The sequence below is a fragment of the Tamandua tetradactyla genome, chromosome 13 (assembly GCF_023851605.1).
Source record: "Tamandua tetradactyla isolate mTamTet1 chromosome 13, mTamTet1.pri, whole genome shotgun sequence".
Taxonomy (NCBI): Eukaryota; Metazoa; Chordata; class Mammalia; order Pilosa; family Myrmecophagidae; genus Tamandua; species Tamandua tetradactyla.
This window is the reverse complement of record NC_135339.1, coordinates 23,941,994-23,960,681: the sequence shown is the minus strand read 5'-3', so window position 1 is coordinate 23,960,681 and position 18,688 is coordinate 23,941,994. Positions and strand designations below refer to the sequence as shown.

At 40.7% G+C, this 18,688-nt stretch overlaps 2 protein-coding genes across 4 annotated transcripts in view; one reads left to right on the top strand and one right to left on the bottom strand.

Annotated features, from left to right (window-relative positions):
* OIT3 (oncoprotein induced transcript 3) overlaps positions 1-1,469 on the top strand; it is a 29,917-nt gene extending 28,448 nt beyond the window's left edge. The window contains exon 9 of the mRNA XM_077124972.1: positions 573-1,469. Within this exon, the coding sequence (XP_076981087.1) occupies positions 573-746 (174 nt within the window). The 3' untranslated portion in view covers positions 747-1,469. The remainder of the gene's footprint in view (positions 1-572) is intronic.
* Positions 1,179-18,053, bottom strand: PLA2G12B (phospholipase A2 group XIIB). Of its 3 annotated transcripts, none has more exons than XM_077124973.1 (4): positions 17,700-18,053; positions 7,951-8,039; positions 5,142-5,307; positions 1,179-2,930 (listed from the first exon to the last, which is right to left on the bottom strand). In XM_077124973.1, the coding sequence occupies exons 1-4, from the start codon at positions 17,908-17,910 to the stop codon at positions 2,809-2,811; spliced, it is 588 nt and encodes a 195-aa protein (XP_076981088.1). In that variant the 5' UTR covers positions 17,911-18,053; the 3' UTR covers positions 1,179-2,808. The 3 variants fall into 3 exon arrangements, with proteins under 3 accessions (XP_076981088.1, XP_076981090.1, XP_076981089.1); XM_077124975.1 differs by having other exon boundaries at positions 1,180-2,930; positions 7,963-8,039; XM_077124974.1 differs by having other exon boundaries at positions 1,182-2,927.
* Positions 18,054-18,688: the final 635 nt, after the last annotated feature.

Genomic DNA, 18,688 nt, shown 5'->3' with positions numbered 1-18,688 from the left:
TTTGGTATAGCTGTTTAAACATTTAAACCAAAGAAAGTGTAAGGAGGCCAACACTCTCTGCCACACTGCAGTGAAGTGTATTGATGTCCTTTCCAGCCACATCACTGTTCCAGAACAACTCCTAAAATGATAGCCAATCCTGGTCTCCCTCCTCAAAGAGGCAGACTTTCTAAGTCTAAAGGTGCTTAGAAGAATGACTCATTTTATAACAGAAGTGTCTGGGAGCCACACCTCGATGGGAAGACAGGATAGTAAGGCTATTAGATATTGCCCTCACAAAGACCTCTCTGTTCCCACACAATGTGACACTTATGTGCGTTTCAAAATCATCCATCTGACTCAAATTCCTTTTGTGCCACTTTCCTAAATGTGTGCATTTGAGCAAAGCCTCTCTTAAGTCTCAGTTTCATCATCTGTAAAGTGGGAATAATAACAGCTACCTCAAAGGGTTGTATTCAGCGGACATGAGCTAATATCTGAGACATGTAGTATCGTGTCTGGCTAATGGTAAGGGCCCAATAAGTGGCAGCTTTTGATGCTGTTTTTATTAACCGAAAACATCATCTTTTCAGGAAGTGTTTCTGCACTGCCGGGTTCTTGTCTGTGGAAGGCTGGATGAGCGTTCCCGCTGTGCCCAGGGTTGCCACCGGCGCATGCGCCGAGAGGCAGGAGGAGGCCAGGACACGGCTGGAGGCCGGAGCCAGGTGGTGTCGAGTGGCCCTATCCGCATTGACTGGGAGAACTAGTGCCACGCCGCGCCCCCGCCTGGGTCCGGGGCTTCCCTCCCCTCTGCAACGTCTCCCCGCACTCTCTGGGAACATCAGTCAACATTCTATACAACCCGTCTTTCTTTGAAACTCAGACTGAGTTTTAACCAACTCAGGACAATTCACCCTGGATATTCGTCCACTCAGTGGGTGAAGGTCTAATCCCTTCTGAAGCATTTGGCTCGGTGGTTTTCAACCAACTTTCCCCCCTTTTCCCTGCGGTGAAAACGCCAAGTGTCTGAAGCGAAGCGAGGGGACCACTAAGAAGTTGGGTATAACTATTTCAAATTAGAAATAATTTTAAAAATTAAGTTATTGAAGTTATGACTAGAATACCCAATGACTCCTTAAATATGTAAATGATTATATGCTGAAATTTCATTTCAAATACAGAATAGTTATAGGAGATCTGGAATTTTATCAATATAACGGTGTGTAATTAAAAAACACAAATTATTTTTTCTACTGCACAATATTTTCTTTTGATGTTTTCCTGTTGTCTTAAGTGACGTATTTTCACTTAATGAATGTTAATAAATTCATTAGCATGCATTTAAGTGGTCCAATGACTGAACTGTGAACAAAATTAATATTTGGTTCCAGATGTCCTGCTATTTGGTAGCCTACGCCCTCAGGCTGCTAAGACAATAAGGAGAAAATTATACCACATTTATTTTGTAGGTGCTTAATAAATTTTATTGAAATATCATAGACTTCAGTGATAAATTTTATCTGCTGTTAAATTCAATTTCTTAATATGCTAATTAATGTTATGGCTTTCCATAAGATCAGAAAAATGTTTTGTTTTGTTTTAAATGGCTACAATCCACAATTCTTAATAAAGTCAGTGAAATTAAGAAAAGGAAGGGAAACAAGAAAATTATCTAGGTTGGGGGTCAGCAAACGTTTTCTGTAAAGGGCCAAATGGTCAATAGTTTAGGTTTTGTACTGTCTTTATTACAAATACTAAATTCTGCCTTCAAAGCGCAGAAGCAGCCAGAGACAATATGTGGCCGTATTCCAATAAAATGTTATAAAGTAGGCTGTGCTAGATTTGGACCTGGGGCCATAGTTGGTACCCTCTGCTCTAGATTAGTGGTGTTCAACTTTCACAGCTCATCAGAATCACCTGGGGAGTGTTTACAAAATACCAAGCTGTAGGCACTTCCCCAGAGATTTTTTTTAATTGCGGTTTTTAAAGCTCCTCAGGTGATTCTAATCACAAGTCAGTGTTGCCGACCATGATTTAGGAAATGGTTACTATTTGTCTCTCACTCCCCTCAGATTTCAAGAACTTTCCTAGCTATCTCTGTTGGTTACTCCCACCACCTATTTCTCCAATCTTAACATGACTCTAATAACTCAGACTGTGAGTACCAAGTCTGATATACCAAGAAAGATAGTCACTGAAGGAAAAGATAGAAACTCAGAGACTTCACTCCATCTGAACGTCGTCTCCATTTCCATTGGCTTTCATCAGGTAAGCCTCTAACCCTGCCCACCTGTTTTTATCTCTTCAGCACCAGTAAAAATACCATTTGTGAAACTCAGGTTATGTTCTGTTCTCTTCTAAGTGAAATGGAAACACAATGGTGATAGATGGAATTCATTCACCTCTTTTCAAGTTTTCTAAAAAATACATTTTATTACATGTGAAATGCTTCCTGACAACTGAAACATGGGACAGAGGAAAGTCATTGCCTCCCAAATGGTTGGACTCCTCCAAATTTTCACTTATGAATATAATTATCAAGGCCAGAATCCTTGGGTTTACTTAGTCTTTAAGCTAAGAACTGAATTTCCGAGCAGATGTGTCTTGGTGTTAAACTAAAGAGTAGCCTTCAGGCCACACCTTTTTTTTTAGCCCAGTTCTCAAAGGATCTGACTCACTTTTCAACTGTAAAACAATGTTTCCTTCCTCCTGCTCTGTGGTATCCCAGCTGTTAAGAAAGGATGGGAAACATCATCAGCCTCACTGCTCTCTCCAAGATCTGCAGCTGTGGTATCAGTCAGGCGGACACAGGAAGGCATCACCTCTTCCTCATAACTCTTGTTTCTCCTCTTCTGTGCAGATGCAGGCTGCCCGTTGACTATTCATAAAGGGCCGGCAGCCCAAGGTCCATACGGTATTGAACACAGTATCGGCCAGCGAGTCACAGGCTACTTGAAAAAGATGATGAAATATACAAGGATTAATATACAGGACTACTCCAAGTAGTCCGAGTAATTTTGAAGATGCCATGTTTTTTCAGGGTGGCACAACACCCAGAGGGAAGTAGAGGTAATAGTCCAAGTATAGAATTAAAAGGAAAAGCATACGTTGAAATCTTTCAGAGCTGTTGCCACTCAGTCCAATAAAGCAGGATACGTTTTGTGTACCCTCCTTCTGTGGGTCCCCAGCAGAACCTTGTTTAGGAACCAGAATTTCCCATCCTACTATTATGCTAACCTCATGGGAAACTTACTATTTTTGTAAGTAGTCGCTCAGATAACACAACCATGTTTCCTATAGCTTTCCCTGCTCGAGTAAAGGATGAACGATCATTCTTTCACTGAAAAAAAAATGTGTATGTGTTGGATATGCTGGTCAGTCACTCTGTTAGGTGCCAGGGATAAAGAGAAGATAGGCATCATCCCTGTCAAAGATCTCACAGTTTGGACAAAGAGTTGGACAGGATGGACAAACAGGTTACTACACTACAACGTGATGAAAGTAACCCCAAGACGCTATGGGAGACCAAATAAAGGGTAAGGATTACTTAGGAAGGCATCTCAGAGGAGGCGAGATATCTAAATTCAAACTTCAACAATGATCAGGGAAATGAAGTACGATGCATACTAGGATACAGGTGAGACCTGTAAACAGTATGGTGAGTGAACGAAGCCACTCACGAAAGACCACATATTGTATGATTCCATTTATGTGAAATGTATAGAACAGGCAAACACATAGATAAAAAGAAGGTCAGTGGTTGCCTAGAGTTGGGGAAAGGACGGGAGAGTGATGACTAATGGACATGGGTTACTTTGGGGAATGACAAAGATGCTCCAAAATTGATTGTGGTGTTGATTCACATCTCTGAGAACATAGTAGAAACCATTACACTGTATACTTTAAATGGTGTACAGTATGTGGCTCATATCTTAATAAAAGTGTTTCCACACTAACGACAAAAGAACGACCCAGGTATTCCAGGTAGAGGGAACTGCAGGGGCAGAGAGGTGTGGGCCATCAATCCAAGTAGTTTGAAATGGAGTGAAGAGAGGAACCCAGAGTAACCAAGAACTTGCTGGAAAGGTTAGCTAAGGCTGGATAAGGGAGGACCTTGAATGTCATAGTGAGGCGTTAGGATTTCATCCTTACGGAAGAAGAGTTTATTTTAGGGCTTTTAGGAGGTGGAGATGATCAGATTCATGTGGTATAAAAATATATCTGGTCCCTATGGGGAAAAGAGATTGGATGGAGCCCAGAGACTGGGCTAATTTGCAGTAACCAGGCAAGTGGGACTATCAAAGAGATATTTAGCAGAAGGAATCAATAGGACATGACTTGGAAAATGTAACTTGACCTGACCCTAGATTAGCAGCAGGCAGTAGATGGAATGATATTTCCCTTTACAGGGCCTGATTAATTATTTATCTTCTCAAGCCCTTACCCATTTACTTTAGGACCAAACATTGAGCTAAGAATAAGATCCCAAAATCCTTCAACTGCTGACTCTCTCTGCGGCTTGGGGCCAGCTTGAATTTCAACCTTTACTATCTAAAACTATGTCAAACTAGTGTAATGTGCTGGTTTCAGAAGTCAGATCAAAACTTTCCCTATGGTGAATTAGGAAAAAGAATTTAGAGAATGAGTGCTAGAAATTAGGTAGCTAAGCAGTTGTTTAAAAATAATTATCCTCAAGTATATATATATATATATATATATATACCTTTCCACATAAAATAATTTTTTTTTAAATTCTTCCCTGACAGAGAATAAAGGGAAAAGGGCTTAAAGCAAACCAGTGGTCCTATACAGAATAAGTTCTGATATGGAAAATTATTTAACAGTGGAATGGCTAACCAGTCCCAGCTGGGCGACTCTCTGGTCTGAAAGGATAGATGTTTTATTTCTCTGGGTAGGCTTTGGTGTGGCCCCTTCCATCCGGAGTAGTGCCAGTAGCTCCTGGGCAGAACAGCAAGAACTGTAGGGAAGCGGTGCCCAGAATCTTCCTTTGCATTTTTTTTTGCATCTATCATGGTATTTTTCTTTATAGAAAGTGTGGTACGTTCGGCTGGCCCCCTTGAGTAACAGGGCTCTAGCCACAACTCTGTGTGAAAACAGGAGCAAGACCCTCCGCTGCAAGTAAATGCCCTTAATAAGCCCACCTTCCACATTGGACACGAAGCCCAGACTCCTCTTCAGGTCAGAGCAGATCGAGTGGAGACACCATCGGAATTTTGCATCGCAGCGATATTTATTGGCTCCACAAGTATCATAGCAAACATCCAGCTGGTTGCAACACTTGGTCATTGCTGGAATGCCCAAGTCCATCTAGGGAAAGGTGAGGAAGAGAAGGGAAGGGAAAAAACAACACGCTTAAATGTAGGACCTTAGGCAACCTTGCTCACTGTTTTAACTAGCCAGCTCCCCCGTTCCTGATGCATGTTCGAGCCATTCAGAAACACTGATGAGGGGGTAGAAATCATCAGACAGAGAGTTTTAAGAGGCTACGTTTAATCATGATTTAGTTATTAGTTTAATAACTAATAACTTTTCCTTTTTTTTTTTGGTTTTTCAATAATTTTCAAATTCATAGGTTGCTATAGTCATGAAAATAGAGATCAGAAGTAGTAGACCAAAGGATAGATCTTTAAGGCTTCCTAATTCAACCAAAATTTATGTAAATGTTTTTCCAGGTGATATTTTGTTTGAGCAAAGGATTCCAAGGCTAAGGAGTATGAAAAACAGCCTCAGTTCACCAAGAAGTTGTCAGTGTCCCATAGGGCAGTGCTTTAAGGATGTGCATGTGTGTCTGTTTGGTTTGGGGAGCAGATGGGGGTATAAAACACACCTTTCCTGGCCAATAAGGGATATGGTCAAACCACAGTATCTAAAGCACACATGCACACAAACCCACACCGAGAGCCTATAAAGAACTGTAAATGTTACATCATTAACTGCATCCTTAAATTCACAGTATGCCACAGGTAGAGCTATCAAACAGGAACAATTTATTTAAGGGAGGTTTGAAAGAAAATTGAGAGAGCATTATTAGAGATGAGGGTAGACTTGGGATATAGCAGGGAGAGAAAGGAAATAATGAGCAGATCATTTGTGAGCAAGTCAATCTGTTTAGTCTTCCAAAGGTCTTAACAGGAAAATGTGTGTGTGTGTGTGTGTGTGTGTATAAATAGTCTGTGGGTGTGTGAGTGTGTTCACGTGTGTATATTAAATTTTTTTTAATTATAGAAAAGGGCAAGTTGATGGATGGTCTTGATTTCCAAAGTAGTTAGATTTGATAAAGACTCTGGAGCAAGGAAGGAACACAATAAAAACAGTGATTAAAGTAGAGTAATCATTCCATGGTATATAAAATAAATTGGGACAGGGAGAGTCTAGACATAAGTAGGATATCTTAGAAACTTTTGCAGTTTTTCTGATAGTATAGATCTAGACTTGGGTGGAAGCTGTGAAAATCTGGTTTCAAGGTATGGGTGAGGATTGATTCATCAGCTATTACAGATCATTTCCCTTGAGGTGGCTTTAAGTGTTCCCTCCTTTGAATGTTTATTCCAAGGCCACCTATAGCAGAATATGGACTTTTAGCAGATTAAAATGCCTTTTTAAGAAAACAAAATTACATTAAGAGACCATCTAACTCATCAGGCTGGGCAAAGGTCTGGATTCTGCAATCCTGCCTTAATCACCATTATCTGATATCTGAACTGAACGGCTTTGGCACCAGCAGAGATAACTGAGAATTAGATGAGTGAGATGGCTCTAGTTCAGTTAAAAGAATTGAAAAAATTCTTGAAATAATTTTTAGATCAGCAAACAAAATAATATTACTTCCAAAATAGTATATGTGCTTGTTCCATAGCTGTTAAGCTGGTATCAAGTGAGGTATATTGGCCAAAAAATATTGGTTTCTCTAATATATATATTTGAAAGAATTTTCTTGCTTCCATGCTGCTGCTGATTTTGGACAAAGTTGTGCAGGTGGGATAATACCAAGCAAGCACCATAGCTAAGGGATGCCTTCCCATAAGACATCACAGATTTATATATTTATTAGGGAAAATGTCCAGCCAAAGGCAGTCAAGTTTCTTTTTCTAACAAAATCAGTATAATTAGTATAATTTTTCTGACAAATGGAAGTGAACCTTCTTGAGGAAAGGGGGCCCTTTTCCAGTTTGCACAAAAATGCCACATGGGCAAGGATCATTAAAATAAAGGCTATACTGCTTAGAAAATTATTACAAACAAAAATCTTTTGAATCAGAAGAAAAGTGAAGTTGAGCCTGAGTACAATACAAAAATCACAGTTTAGATACTAGGTCCTTCCCCCAACATTTTACGTGAGACCTCTTTTCTAAAGTGAAAGAAGGTAAAGGGTTTCTAAGAGGTCTTAAAAGAAATGGATTTCTTACTTTTTGAGAAAGGCTCAGTGGTGGGCTGGTAAATATTTAGCAAGTGGCTGGACAGGTGTGTGTGCTGGCTTGTAGTTTTTGCAGATTTCTATGATGTCAATACTACAGACATTACTGATTTGCAGCTACTAACACCAAGTCAACCTGCTGGCGAAAGCCCCAGCAATATAATAATCAGCTCTCACTGGCTAATACCTGCTGCCTCCAGCACACGCTAGAAAGGGTCATAATTTAAAGAAGTCTAAGTTGCCAAATTTGTTTCAAACTAAGTTATGCTTTGATACCCTAAAGCTCAGCTGATGTCTGCAGTGGAAATTTCAAAGTCTGATCCACTATACAAGATCTTCTCTGAGGAACTGCCACCTCTGGAAACAGAAAGCAGATCCCTTCCTTGAAAAGTATCTCCCTTCCCCTGTGTCTATTTAAAACATCTCATTGTATTTGCTCAACTTTATGCCATAAATAATCACTTGCATCAGTGGTAATTATTTGGTTAGTCTTAGGAAAAGCAATCAATTGTGAAGGAAATGTTAGTAGTACATACACTTTCTGGTACCTTGAGACCCAGGAAATAGGAGCTGCAGCCATTGGGCTCCTGTGCCTTGTAGCCAGGTCTGGGCATTGGTGCCTTTCCTAGCAGGAGGAAGAGAGGAAAGAAGCAGGAAGAAATATTTAGAAATTAAGTATTTGGGAATGTTTGTCAAATAGAAATTATCTAAAAACATTCAATTTTTTCTTAAAAAAATCACCATTCACAACATTGTGAATGCAATTAACAGTACTGAATTATATATTTGAATGTGGCCAAAAGGGGGACATTTTAGGTTGTATATATGATCTAGAATAAACATTTTTAAAAACCATAGAACTGTGCAACACAAACAGGGAACCTAATGTAAACCATGCACTAAAGTTAATGGTACAATTATAACAATATTCTTTCATCAGCTGTAACAAATATACCACACTAATGCAAGGTGTTAATGTGTATGTGTGTGTATGTGTGTGTGTGTATGTGTAAGACGAGAATGCTGTGTTTTTCTGTAAATCTACGACTTCTCCAATTAAAAGAAGTCACTTACCAGATAGTCATGTCTGAATTAGGTGATGATGATGGTGACATCATCATGACAAAGTAATAAGTTTTCAGGTCACTATGGCATTTTCCTCCTAATCTCAAAACATTTCACAAGAATTTACTCACAGTTCTAAAATTATTTTTTAAATTGTGATAACATATATATTTATATAACAATTTTTTTTACCACTTTTAAGTGTACAGTTGGTGGCATCAATTACAACTTATGCCACTATCACCACCATCTGTTACTGAAAATTTTTCATCTCCCCAAGCAGAAACTCTGTCTCCAATAAGCGATAATAACTCCCCATTTCCCCCTGTAAATTCATGACCTTGAAGATAAGGTGCACGGCAAAACCAAAGCTAAACATCAAGGCTTCTGATTCTTCTATCCACTCTGAGACTGCCTACCACACACAGAATTACAAGGATATCACCTGATCATACATTTGAGAATCCAAATCATGTCAGGACCACGAACATTCTTCCGAACAGCTTGAGGAAGTTTAGAAAGACTCCATAAATGTAGACAAACATCACGAACCAAAGAATAAAGAACTCCTCTGCAGTGTTTTAGCATTTGTTATCGTAGAACTGAGCAGAAACGATCTGAACATTTTTAGTTTCTCCCACATTGCTTTTGTATGTGTGTTTGTCAAGATTGCTTTTGAGTGACCACTTTATGATCTCACACATATAAAGATGGATCCTTTGTCAGTTGTGTCGATGGCAGTTATCATAGATCAAGATCACCTTGACCAGAGAACTTTGAGACAGTCACCAGGAGTTGATATTTTTATCCCATTGTCCAGATGAGAGATGGAATAATTTGCCTAAGACCATACAGTAAGTGGAGAAATAGATATAAATTCAGATTTTCCCATTTGTGTCCAAAGACCTCTTCTTCCACCACATTCCTCTGCCTCTGCTTCACAGTCTAAGACCAAGCCAAGACTTAATCCTCAAAGTGAAGCACTTGGCATTTCTTTTTCCCTTCTTTTCTTTAATCTTCTCCTACTAGGTATTTCATTTTTAATTATTTTGTATTTTGAAATACAACAAAACTAAAAATAAAAAAGAGAAACAATCACCATATGCCCACTGCACAAACATAATGTTAACATTTGCCAAGTTTACTTCAGGTATTGCTGCTGTTTAATTAAATGTTACAGGTACAGTAAACCACCAACTCCAGCCCAAGGCAACCACTAATCTACTTTCTCTGTAATGGACCTATTTTGGACATTTCAAATAAATGAAACCATATACTATGTGACCTTTTGTGCCTGGTTTCTTCCACTTAATATAACGTTTGCAAAGTTCCTCAATGTTGTAGCATGTATCAGTACCTCATTTTTCCCTTGAGGTGAAATTCACATAACATAAAATTAGCCATTTTAGAGTGAATAATTCAGTTGTACTTAAAGCAATCACAATGTTGTACCAACACCGCCTCCATCTAGTTCCCGAATGTTTCACCCCTGCTAAAAGGAAAACCATTAGGCAGCTGCTCCTCTTTCCTCTCTGCAGCCTCTGGCAGCTGCCAGTCTGCTTTCCATCTCAATGAATTTACTGTACTGAATATATATATATATATATGGAATCGTATAATATTTTACCTTCTGAGTCTGGCTTCTCTCACTTAACATAGTATGTTCAAGGTTGATCCATGTTGTAGAAAATGCCAGAACGTCATTCTTTCTTGGGCTGAATAATATTCCATTGTATGATAGCCCACATTTTCTTGATCCATTCATCTGGCATTGGACACTTGAGCTATTTCCACCTTCTGGCTATCATGAATAGCTGCTATGAACATGCATGTACGGGTATTTATTTGAGTACCAGTTTTCAATTCTTTGGGGAATCTAGAAGTGGAATTGCTAAATAATGACCATATTTATTAAATTTTTGAGTAAGCACCAAACTATTTTCTACAATGGCTGTACCATTTTACATTCTCACCAGCAACACACAAGGATTCCAATTTCTACACACCCTCTCCATTTTACCAAGTGTATGTAGCTGTGGATTATTTCTCCTTATCCTGCTTGGAACAATCTGAGGACTTGGGTTTCTTCCACCTCTGGAAAGTCGGCAGCCACTGCGTGAATTTTTTTCTTTTTCTCTCTAATCTCTCTTTAGGGGACTCTTCCTAATGGAAGGTAGCTCTTTGTCATCATGTTCACCACGTATCTTACCCTCCCTTTCATATTTTCCATCTTTTTTCCTATATCTGTACTGAATTCTGGATAGCTTCACCAAACCTATTTTCTAGCTTACTAATTCTCTCTAGCTTGAATAATTTGCTATTTAATCTTTCCACTGAGTTTTTTATTCCAGTGACCATAATTTTCATTTCTTAGAATTCTATTTGGTTCTTCTTTTCAAAGTTGGGTATGCATTTTTCAGGGAGGTCTGCTTTTCTCATTATGGTTTTCTATTCCTTTGTTTATTGCTTTAATAATTTAAAAAATTCTTGTTATATCATTTTATTACCTCCAGTCGTTGGGATGCTAAATCTCCCAATTTTATGTCTACTAACTCTCTGTTATTATTGGAGAGGGTTTTTTCTTTCTGGATTATTATTTTATCAGAATTATTTCCCACATGTTTTTTGTTAAGAGCTCATCTTCAGTAGGACTTTTTTTCTGAGGGACTTCCTGTGTCCTGGTTGTGTGACAGCAGAAGAGCTCCTCAATTGCTTTCACTGGGGCTTTAAGAGCCTCCAGTCAGGGGACAAGTATTTACGTTACTTCCTCAGTTTGAGATTGAAATCACCACGTACTAACTCTAGAATATCCTCTCCTGTGCGTTCCTTTTTTTTTTTTTTTTTTTTTGGTAAACCTATTTCCTTATGCCCATTAATAAGGGACTTTTCTCACTGCAGGCCAAGTTCCTATTTTCTTTTTGCCTCACAGAATTTGGTTGAAACTAGTTTTAACCACTGAAGCATGTGCAGAAAGGAGAAATCTGAACTTGAAGTGATCCTGGAACATAAAACACCCTGGGAGTGGAATCAAAATTAGCAGGAATAACAGGAAAAAGGAGCACCAGATCCTAAAAGGAAGCGAGAGGTCTGACCATTACAAACCCACTCCTCAAAATACAGACCCATCCGGCACTGAAGACTAGCGGACGATCCTTAATTTGAATGTTAACTGGACAGTTAGCCTGTGCCAAGTTCCCAGCCCCACCTCCCTCTGCTTAACCTGATAAAAATCCTTCAGCCTTGCAGCCTGGGGAGACAGATCTGAGGCGGTTCCTCCCAACTCCCCTGGGCTAGCCTTTGCTAATAGAGTCTTTCTTTTCTCAGAATGCTGGCGTTGCTGAATTGGCTTTTGTGAGCACTGGGCAAGAACTCACTTGAGACTATCAGGATGCCCAATCCAGGTGGACTGTCTAAATTCAGTTCCTTCCTTGGGCCGAGAATATGCTTGGGGTACTGATTTTTTTCTTTTTTTTTTGTTATTGTTGTTTATTCCTCCTTCAGCTCCATGTGTCTAGAAAGCATCCTTGCTACTTCTTGGCATACTGTGAAGAAATCTTCTCATCCTTTTAAAACAGACTGAGCAGCTCTTTCAGTCTCTAAATTGTATGTAGGATATTTAGGTTCAACTTCCGAGTCTTACAAGTGAAGGTTCCATTTCCTCTCTTCGCATTGAACATTTGAGGGTACATATATTCCAGACTGAAAATCCTGCAGCAACAGCTCCAGTTCAGCACTTTAGTTTTGAGTTTCCTCTTCATTTCTGGAACGTCAAGAATTCCTTTTATTTCAGTTTAGCTTGAGTGGGTCTTTTCATTTTTTTTTTTAATGTTTTATTTTTACAGTGTTTTTCTTGTTCTCTGTAATGGAAGATAATGTACTTGTCAGTGGACTGCCAACTCATCAAAAGTCCCTGCATTTCTTTACAAATTTGGAAGAAAGACAATATATCATTGGAACTTAACCTAATATCTAATTATTAGTTTTTCTTCAAAGTGTTCTTTAATAAATGTTCAGCATCTATTCCTTGGTAGACACTAGAAAAAAAATTCTAATGAAGGATCAAATGTTTAAATTTGATGATGAAACTCCTTTTTATGTATTTTTACTGATAAGAGCATTTGTAGCAGACGGAGTGCAGTTTCCTGGGTTATGCTCTTCCTTTTTTGCACTTGATAACTCACAGAAGGTAAAACTCTGATATCCCAGTTTGGGAGATAATGAAAGGGTGGCTGCAGAACAGTCCCACCTGGGCCTGCTGTGGACGAAGCATTTTTCATGTATTTAATATTTTGTGTTCACTGTGAAGATTCTGTTTAGGAATGAAGCTTGAATTTAAAATTCTAAGGGGGAAAAAATGTGATGATTTGTTCCTAGGCAGAAATAACATATTATGTCCACAAATTAGTTTTATTTTCTGGTTTTGGATCTTTATAGAAGTAGGCGGTTAGCAACCTAATCCTCCAGTTCAGGGGCTGGCGAACTATGGCGTGTGGGCCAAGTCTAGTCCACTGCCAGTTTTTATACAGCCTGCAAGCTAAGTTACATATATTACATATATGTAATACATGTAAATATATGTTTGATATATGTAAATCAAACAAAACCCGCAATCATTTGTTATCAGTTCATTCAGTCCTGAAGTCCTAAGGGTTTTTATATTTTTAAGTCGTTGGGAGAATATACCAAAACAAGGATAATATTTCATTATTTATAATTCAGATTTTAGTATCCATTGCATTTTATTAGATCACAGCCACACTCATTTGTTACATATTATCTATGGCGTCTTTCACACGCAAAAAGTAGAAGAATATTGTTAATCTTGAGTATGTTTTCTAAGCAAGATACGAAACTCAGAAGCCATAAAGAAAAAGCCTGGCTGATTTGATATATTAAAAATTAAAATCTTATGAATAACATGAAATGCCATAAACACAGTTAAAAGACACAAAAGAGGGAGTTTGAGGAGGAGAGTTAGAAATAAAATCTAAGGTCTTCTATGGAGGTAAAATATGAAGATAATGGATCCGCTTTAGTGAATGCAACATGTTCTGGCTGTACAACAGTTAGGCGTGCCGAGGACTGTGTTTGTGAAGTCGGGGTGCCTGTGGAGAATGAGTAAATACATGTTTCTAATATTTCAGTGTTTTGTATTTAGATTTATTCTTTGTAAACTGAACCACTACTGTGCTCTATTGTGCTATACTATATATAATATTAAGCAGACTCTGTTTCTGCATGAAACTAGTTGCAAAACCCACTATTTTGGAAATTAAAATGTATCTTGACATACATACATGAAATCAATAAAGTTATTTAAAAAAAGAAGAAAGAGAAGTAAAATCCAAAAGTTCTATCTCCCAGGCATGTGCACTGCTTCCTGGTCCCAACTATTTTTTTCTGACAGTTTTGTCACTGGAAAGAACAATAAAAACTTCTGGGGCTTTATTACCCAGGTCAAGGGTTGCCTCTTCCCGGGAGGGTGTGTCCCTTCTCCCTACCCAGCTGATTTCTGCAGAAGCCCGGGCTCCGTGGGAGGAACCACCCGGGAGCCAGCGGACTGAATTTGAAATGGAGATGCTTCCAGAAGCACTCCAGACCACCGGAAGATAAGGCACAGGTAGCACAGCCATAGAACAAAGCGGAACAGTGACCATTGCTCACGGAAGCAATGAACTCTGTACTTCAGTCACTACAACAGACTAAGTTCCACATGAGGTAGGGTGACCAACTTGTCCCAGTTTGTCCGGAACTGACTTGGTTTTGGTTGTGCAAGCCCCCACATCCCCGGAGCCCTGGGCACACGGGGACTGCTGCTCACCCTACATCAGAACAGTACATTTATCCTTGACCCGGTGGCTATTTTCCTTTTTTGAATCGATTTTTTTTCGCCCTGGAGAATGTGATGAAGTCTATGAATTCTTTCTCTGGAAAAATATACAAAATCACAGGTTCATAAAATTTTGCTCTAAGATTTCTGACATGTATAAAAGGCCCTTGAAAAAGCAAAGATGATGAAAAATTTATATCTAAAGAGGCTTTTCACGGGAACTAAATCATGAGGTCCTTTGATAAAAGTGACAGTGTGGCAGTCTCTTCATCATGGTTTATAAAACACAGACACTCTACCCCAGGGACCCTCCTCAGAGACCTTGGGAAAGACAACGCTGAAATCTTCATTCGTTCAAGGGGCTTCCTCCAGAAGCCGAGAAGCGTCATCCAGCTACTGCCATGTCTGTGTTTGTTTGTTTGTTTTTACTTTATGTTGAAAGAGAACTGGAAGCATCTGAATGCATAGTTAACTTGTTCACTCAACTCTCTATCCCATAACATTTATTAAATTTGTTTAGTACCTGCTATGCTCCATATATAGCTTTAAATTCTTAATATATGTATTTTAAATTCTCACAACAACCCTGCCAGGTAGGCCTTATTCACATATTTATACGTAGAGGAAACTAAGCTTGGCAGCTAGGCGGGCCAAAGCCCAGGACTTTTCCATTAGTGCTATTTCTCAAAGCCTGGTTCAAGGGCCAGCTGTTTTTTGCTTTTTGTTTTAAAGCAGATTTCAAGGTCCCACTTGATAAGTAGGACCTACCAAATCAGGATCTCTGGGGGTGGCGAGAGAGGATCTATATATTTTTAAAAGGTTCTCAAGAGAGAATCATTCCCATTAGTGCAGACTCCTTAAAAACAGCTGTGCTATGTGCACTTTTCACACGGTGCTAAATCTCATTATTTTTATAGTCCAATCCTTAACTAGTGAAAACTAATTGCTTTGGATATCAGAAATGTGGAAATTAACATTGACATGCTATTGTGGATTATCCGGATACAAACACACCCTCATCTGCCTAAATAATTTAACCTATTAACTGAAATTCTCTATAAGAATGAATTTTTAAATGGGGTGTGGCTGCACCCAGGAAAAGTTAAAAATAATGATGTTTGTGTCCAACCCACAGAAATTCTGATTTAATTGGCTCAGGCATCAAGAGTTTTTTTTTTTTTAAAGCTTTCCAGATTATAACTTTCAGCCAACACTGTTTTAAGTAGCTGTAACTACCTATCAAATAGAAAACTTTTCCTTGTAGACTGACCGATGCTACATTTTTCCTTCTGGCAAAAGAAGGAAAAGCAGCGAGTCTCAACGTGTGGTCCCAGAACCAGCAGCAGAAGGCTCACCTGAGAACTTGTCAGAAATCCAAATTCTCTAGCCCCTCCCCAGACTTACTGAATCAGAAATACTTGGGGTGGGGCCCAGCCACCTGTTTTAACAAGCCCTCGGGTGATTCGATGCACAGGTGAGTTTGAGCACCACTGCTTTAAAAAGAGAAGAGAAGCATTGCATAGGAGAGGGGTATTACAAAGCAAACAACAACAAGAAAGAACAGAGACCCGCTAATTATAAGGTACAAATAAATCTGTTAAAGACTGCTTGATGCAGTATCCACGTGAGAAGATATTTTGCACTATTGGAGCACAGCCTCTAGAGTCTCAGCTCCCCTGGACTCTAAAGACAGCAAGGCTTCAACCCCCCTTTTCCTACTTTTCTTTCAGGCCCCTCCTTTCACAGATTCTGCTCTACAGAGTGAGAGGGTTTATTTGCCTTCCTGTTCTCTCTCTATTGACTATTCCCACCCCCACCAGTGACTTCTGGCTTGGACCCTGCCCAGGCAGAAGGCTCTGCAACCAAGCTTTGCTGAAATCTTTTAATGCTATTTTGCTGGATCTGGTTTTTCTAAAATAATTCCTGCCATTTTCTATTTGCTGAACAGATATAAATCTTGTGATATGGATAGAAAGGGGGGGAAAAAAACAAACCAGCACCTACGATCATTTAAATGCCTGATGTAAATGAGCACCATTCCTGCCCCATCAATGCAAGCTGCTTGGACATGGTGCCCCAGCACAGACCCGGCTTTTTACTGTTTGGGATTTTCACAGAGAAGATGCAGCTTCCTTTGCTTTTACCACACCCCTATGAGGTTAAAACTTCTGTGCTGCAAAGTTTTTTGGTTCTGGAACAATGGTTCGTCATTATCTCCTGCTCATTCTTTGCTTATAAGAAAGCCATTTCCCCTGCTAGAAGATAAATGAGGGAAAGAGAAGGAGACTTATTGGGTGAATCCAGAAAGTATGTAGCTTTTTTGAGTCTCTCTCCCTAGGCTGTTTTATCTGTTGGGCATTTGAAGAGCATATTTCTCAAATACGTTTTCTTGCAAAGCTACACTGACTCATCATTTTCATCTCGAACTCCATGATGAGACATTTGATAAACAAGACCATAAAGCTAATGCTGCATGAGACTGTATTCATTAGATCACATTGGCACTGCATTTGAAATTACATTGTGCCTTCCAGCTCCGAGATGCAGGTCTGCATTCTGCTCCCATTACAGGAACCTCCATGCAGGATGGAGGAAGAATCCGCCCCAGGGATGACTCCTTGGCGTGTTCCCTGGCTCCCATGCACATCTTTTCACAACTCAGACAAGACACGGTCAGTGTTCCTGTTGTTTCATAACTGCACATCTGGCACCCAGCCTGAGGCTCAGCCACAGGCCCACGCAGTCAATGGTCCCTGGCCTGCTGAGAGAGCTGACAGCACGCCTTTTCCCTCCACCAGAAGGCCTGCCACTGCTGATGGAGGCTGCAGCGACTGGGAAGGCACAGGCAGACTGAAGCCAGCCAGAGACTGGCCGAGCTGGGAGGAAGGTGCTGGACTGCGGCAGAGGGAGAGAATTCCAAGCTTAGCACAGAGCTACCGAGGGTGCTGCTCCGCCCTCCGCCCCCTCTCCCCCTGGGGCAGAATGTTCTCTGAATATTCAGCTTCAGCTTTCATCCCAGGACATCCCACAAGTCATTTCCCACAATTTCTCTTCATCGCACGCTCCCTTTTCTTCTGCTACCTGCCCCATAAACTCATTAACATGGCCCTTGAACGAGCCTTGAAACGTTCCTTGGAGTAGGTATGCCAGATAAAACAATACAGGACGCCTGATAAAATCCAGGACAAATTATGATTGGACATGCTAAACAAATTTTTCATTGTTTATCTGGAATTCAGATTTGTCTTGTATTTTTATTTGCTAATCCTGGCCACCCTCCCTAAGGGGTGATTAATAGGGAAAAGTGCATGACAGAATGTGACCCTGCTCAGGCTGCTCCCAGGTCCACTCCGGTGACAGCTTTTACAGAAAGGGGCACCGTGCACTCACCATATCGGCACCTGTACTGACAGACTCCGTTCTTCCCGCCCAGCAGCTCCAGAAAGGAATCAAAGTAGCCGTTGACAGATTCGAAGCTGTCCCGGATGTGCCGCAGGCCCCAGTCTGAATAGGACTCCTCCGTGTTGGGGTTGGTGTCCGTCTGAGCCAGGCCACCCCCCAGGCCGAGCCACAAAACCACGAAGCCGGCGGCCACCTTCATCCTGCAGTCAGGTAAGCAGCGGGGGCCCTCCTCAGACCCCAGCCGGTGTCCCGGGAAGTCTCAGAGACAGGCCACCCCAGTCAGATGTCAGACAGGGCTCGATCTGTGCGTTCCCCGGAGGTGGACTTTAAACACAGCTGAGAGTGGGATGAGATCAGGGCAATCAGAAAGGGTGCAAAGGTTGGGCGGTGGCGGGGCCTGTGTGCCGGGCGGCCCGTGAGAGGGAGCCCTTCAAAGCGGATTCCACAGCGCTGAGGAGCGAGATATCGACCAACTCGTAGGGGGCCCGGGCAATGGAGCCATGGGAATTCTACCCCTGACCAGCTTGTTCATTTCGATCAGTAGCAGGGTTGGCCCTTGGGGTCAGCCTGTTCACACAGAGAGCTCGTTCCAAGGTCCCGGCCCCACCCCTGAGCCAGCCACCCACAAATGGTCTCTAGGGGGATTCCGGAGGGTGTATAAAAGATTCGGCAGACCCCTGTGTCTTAGTTTGCTAAGCTGCCAAAAACGATGCCATAAAATGGGTTGGCTTTTAAGAATGGGAATTTATTTGCTTATAAACTTACAGTTTTGAGGTTGTGAAAATGTCCAGATCAAGGCAATGCTTTCTTCCGAAGACCAGCTGCCATCCATCCTTGAGTCCTCTGCACGTGGCAGGGCCCATGGCGGTGTCTCCTTGGCTCTCCCTTCTCTGCTGGGCTTCCGTGCTCTCAGCTTCTTGTTTCCGTGGCTTTCTCTCTGCATTCATCCTGTTTATAAAGGACTCCAGTAAGAGGAT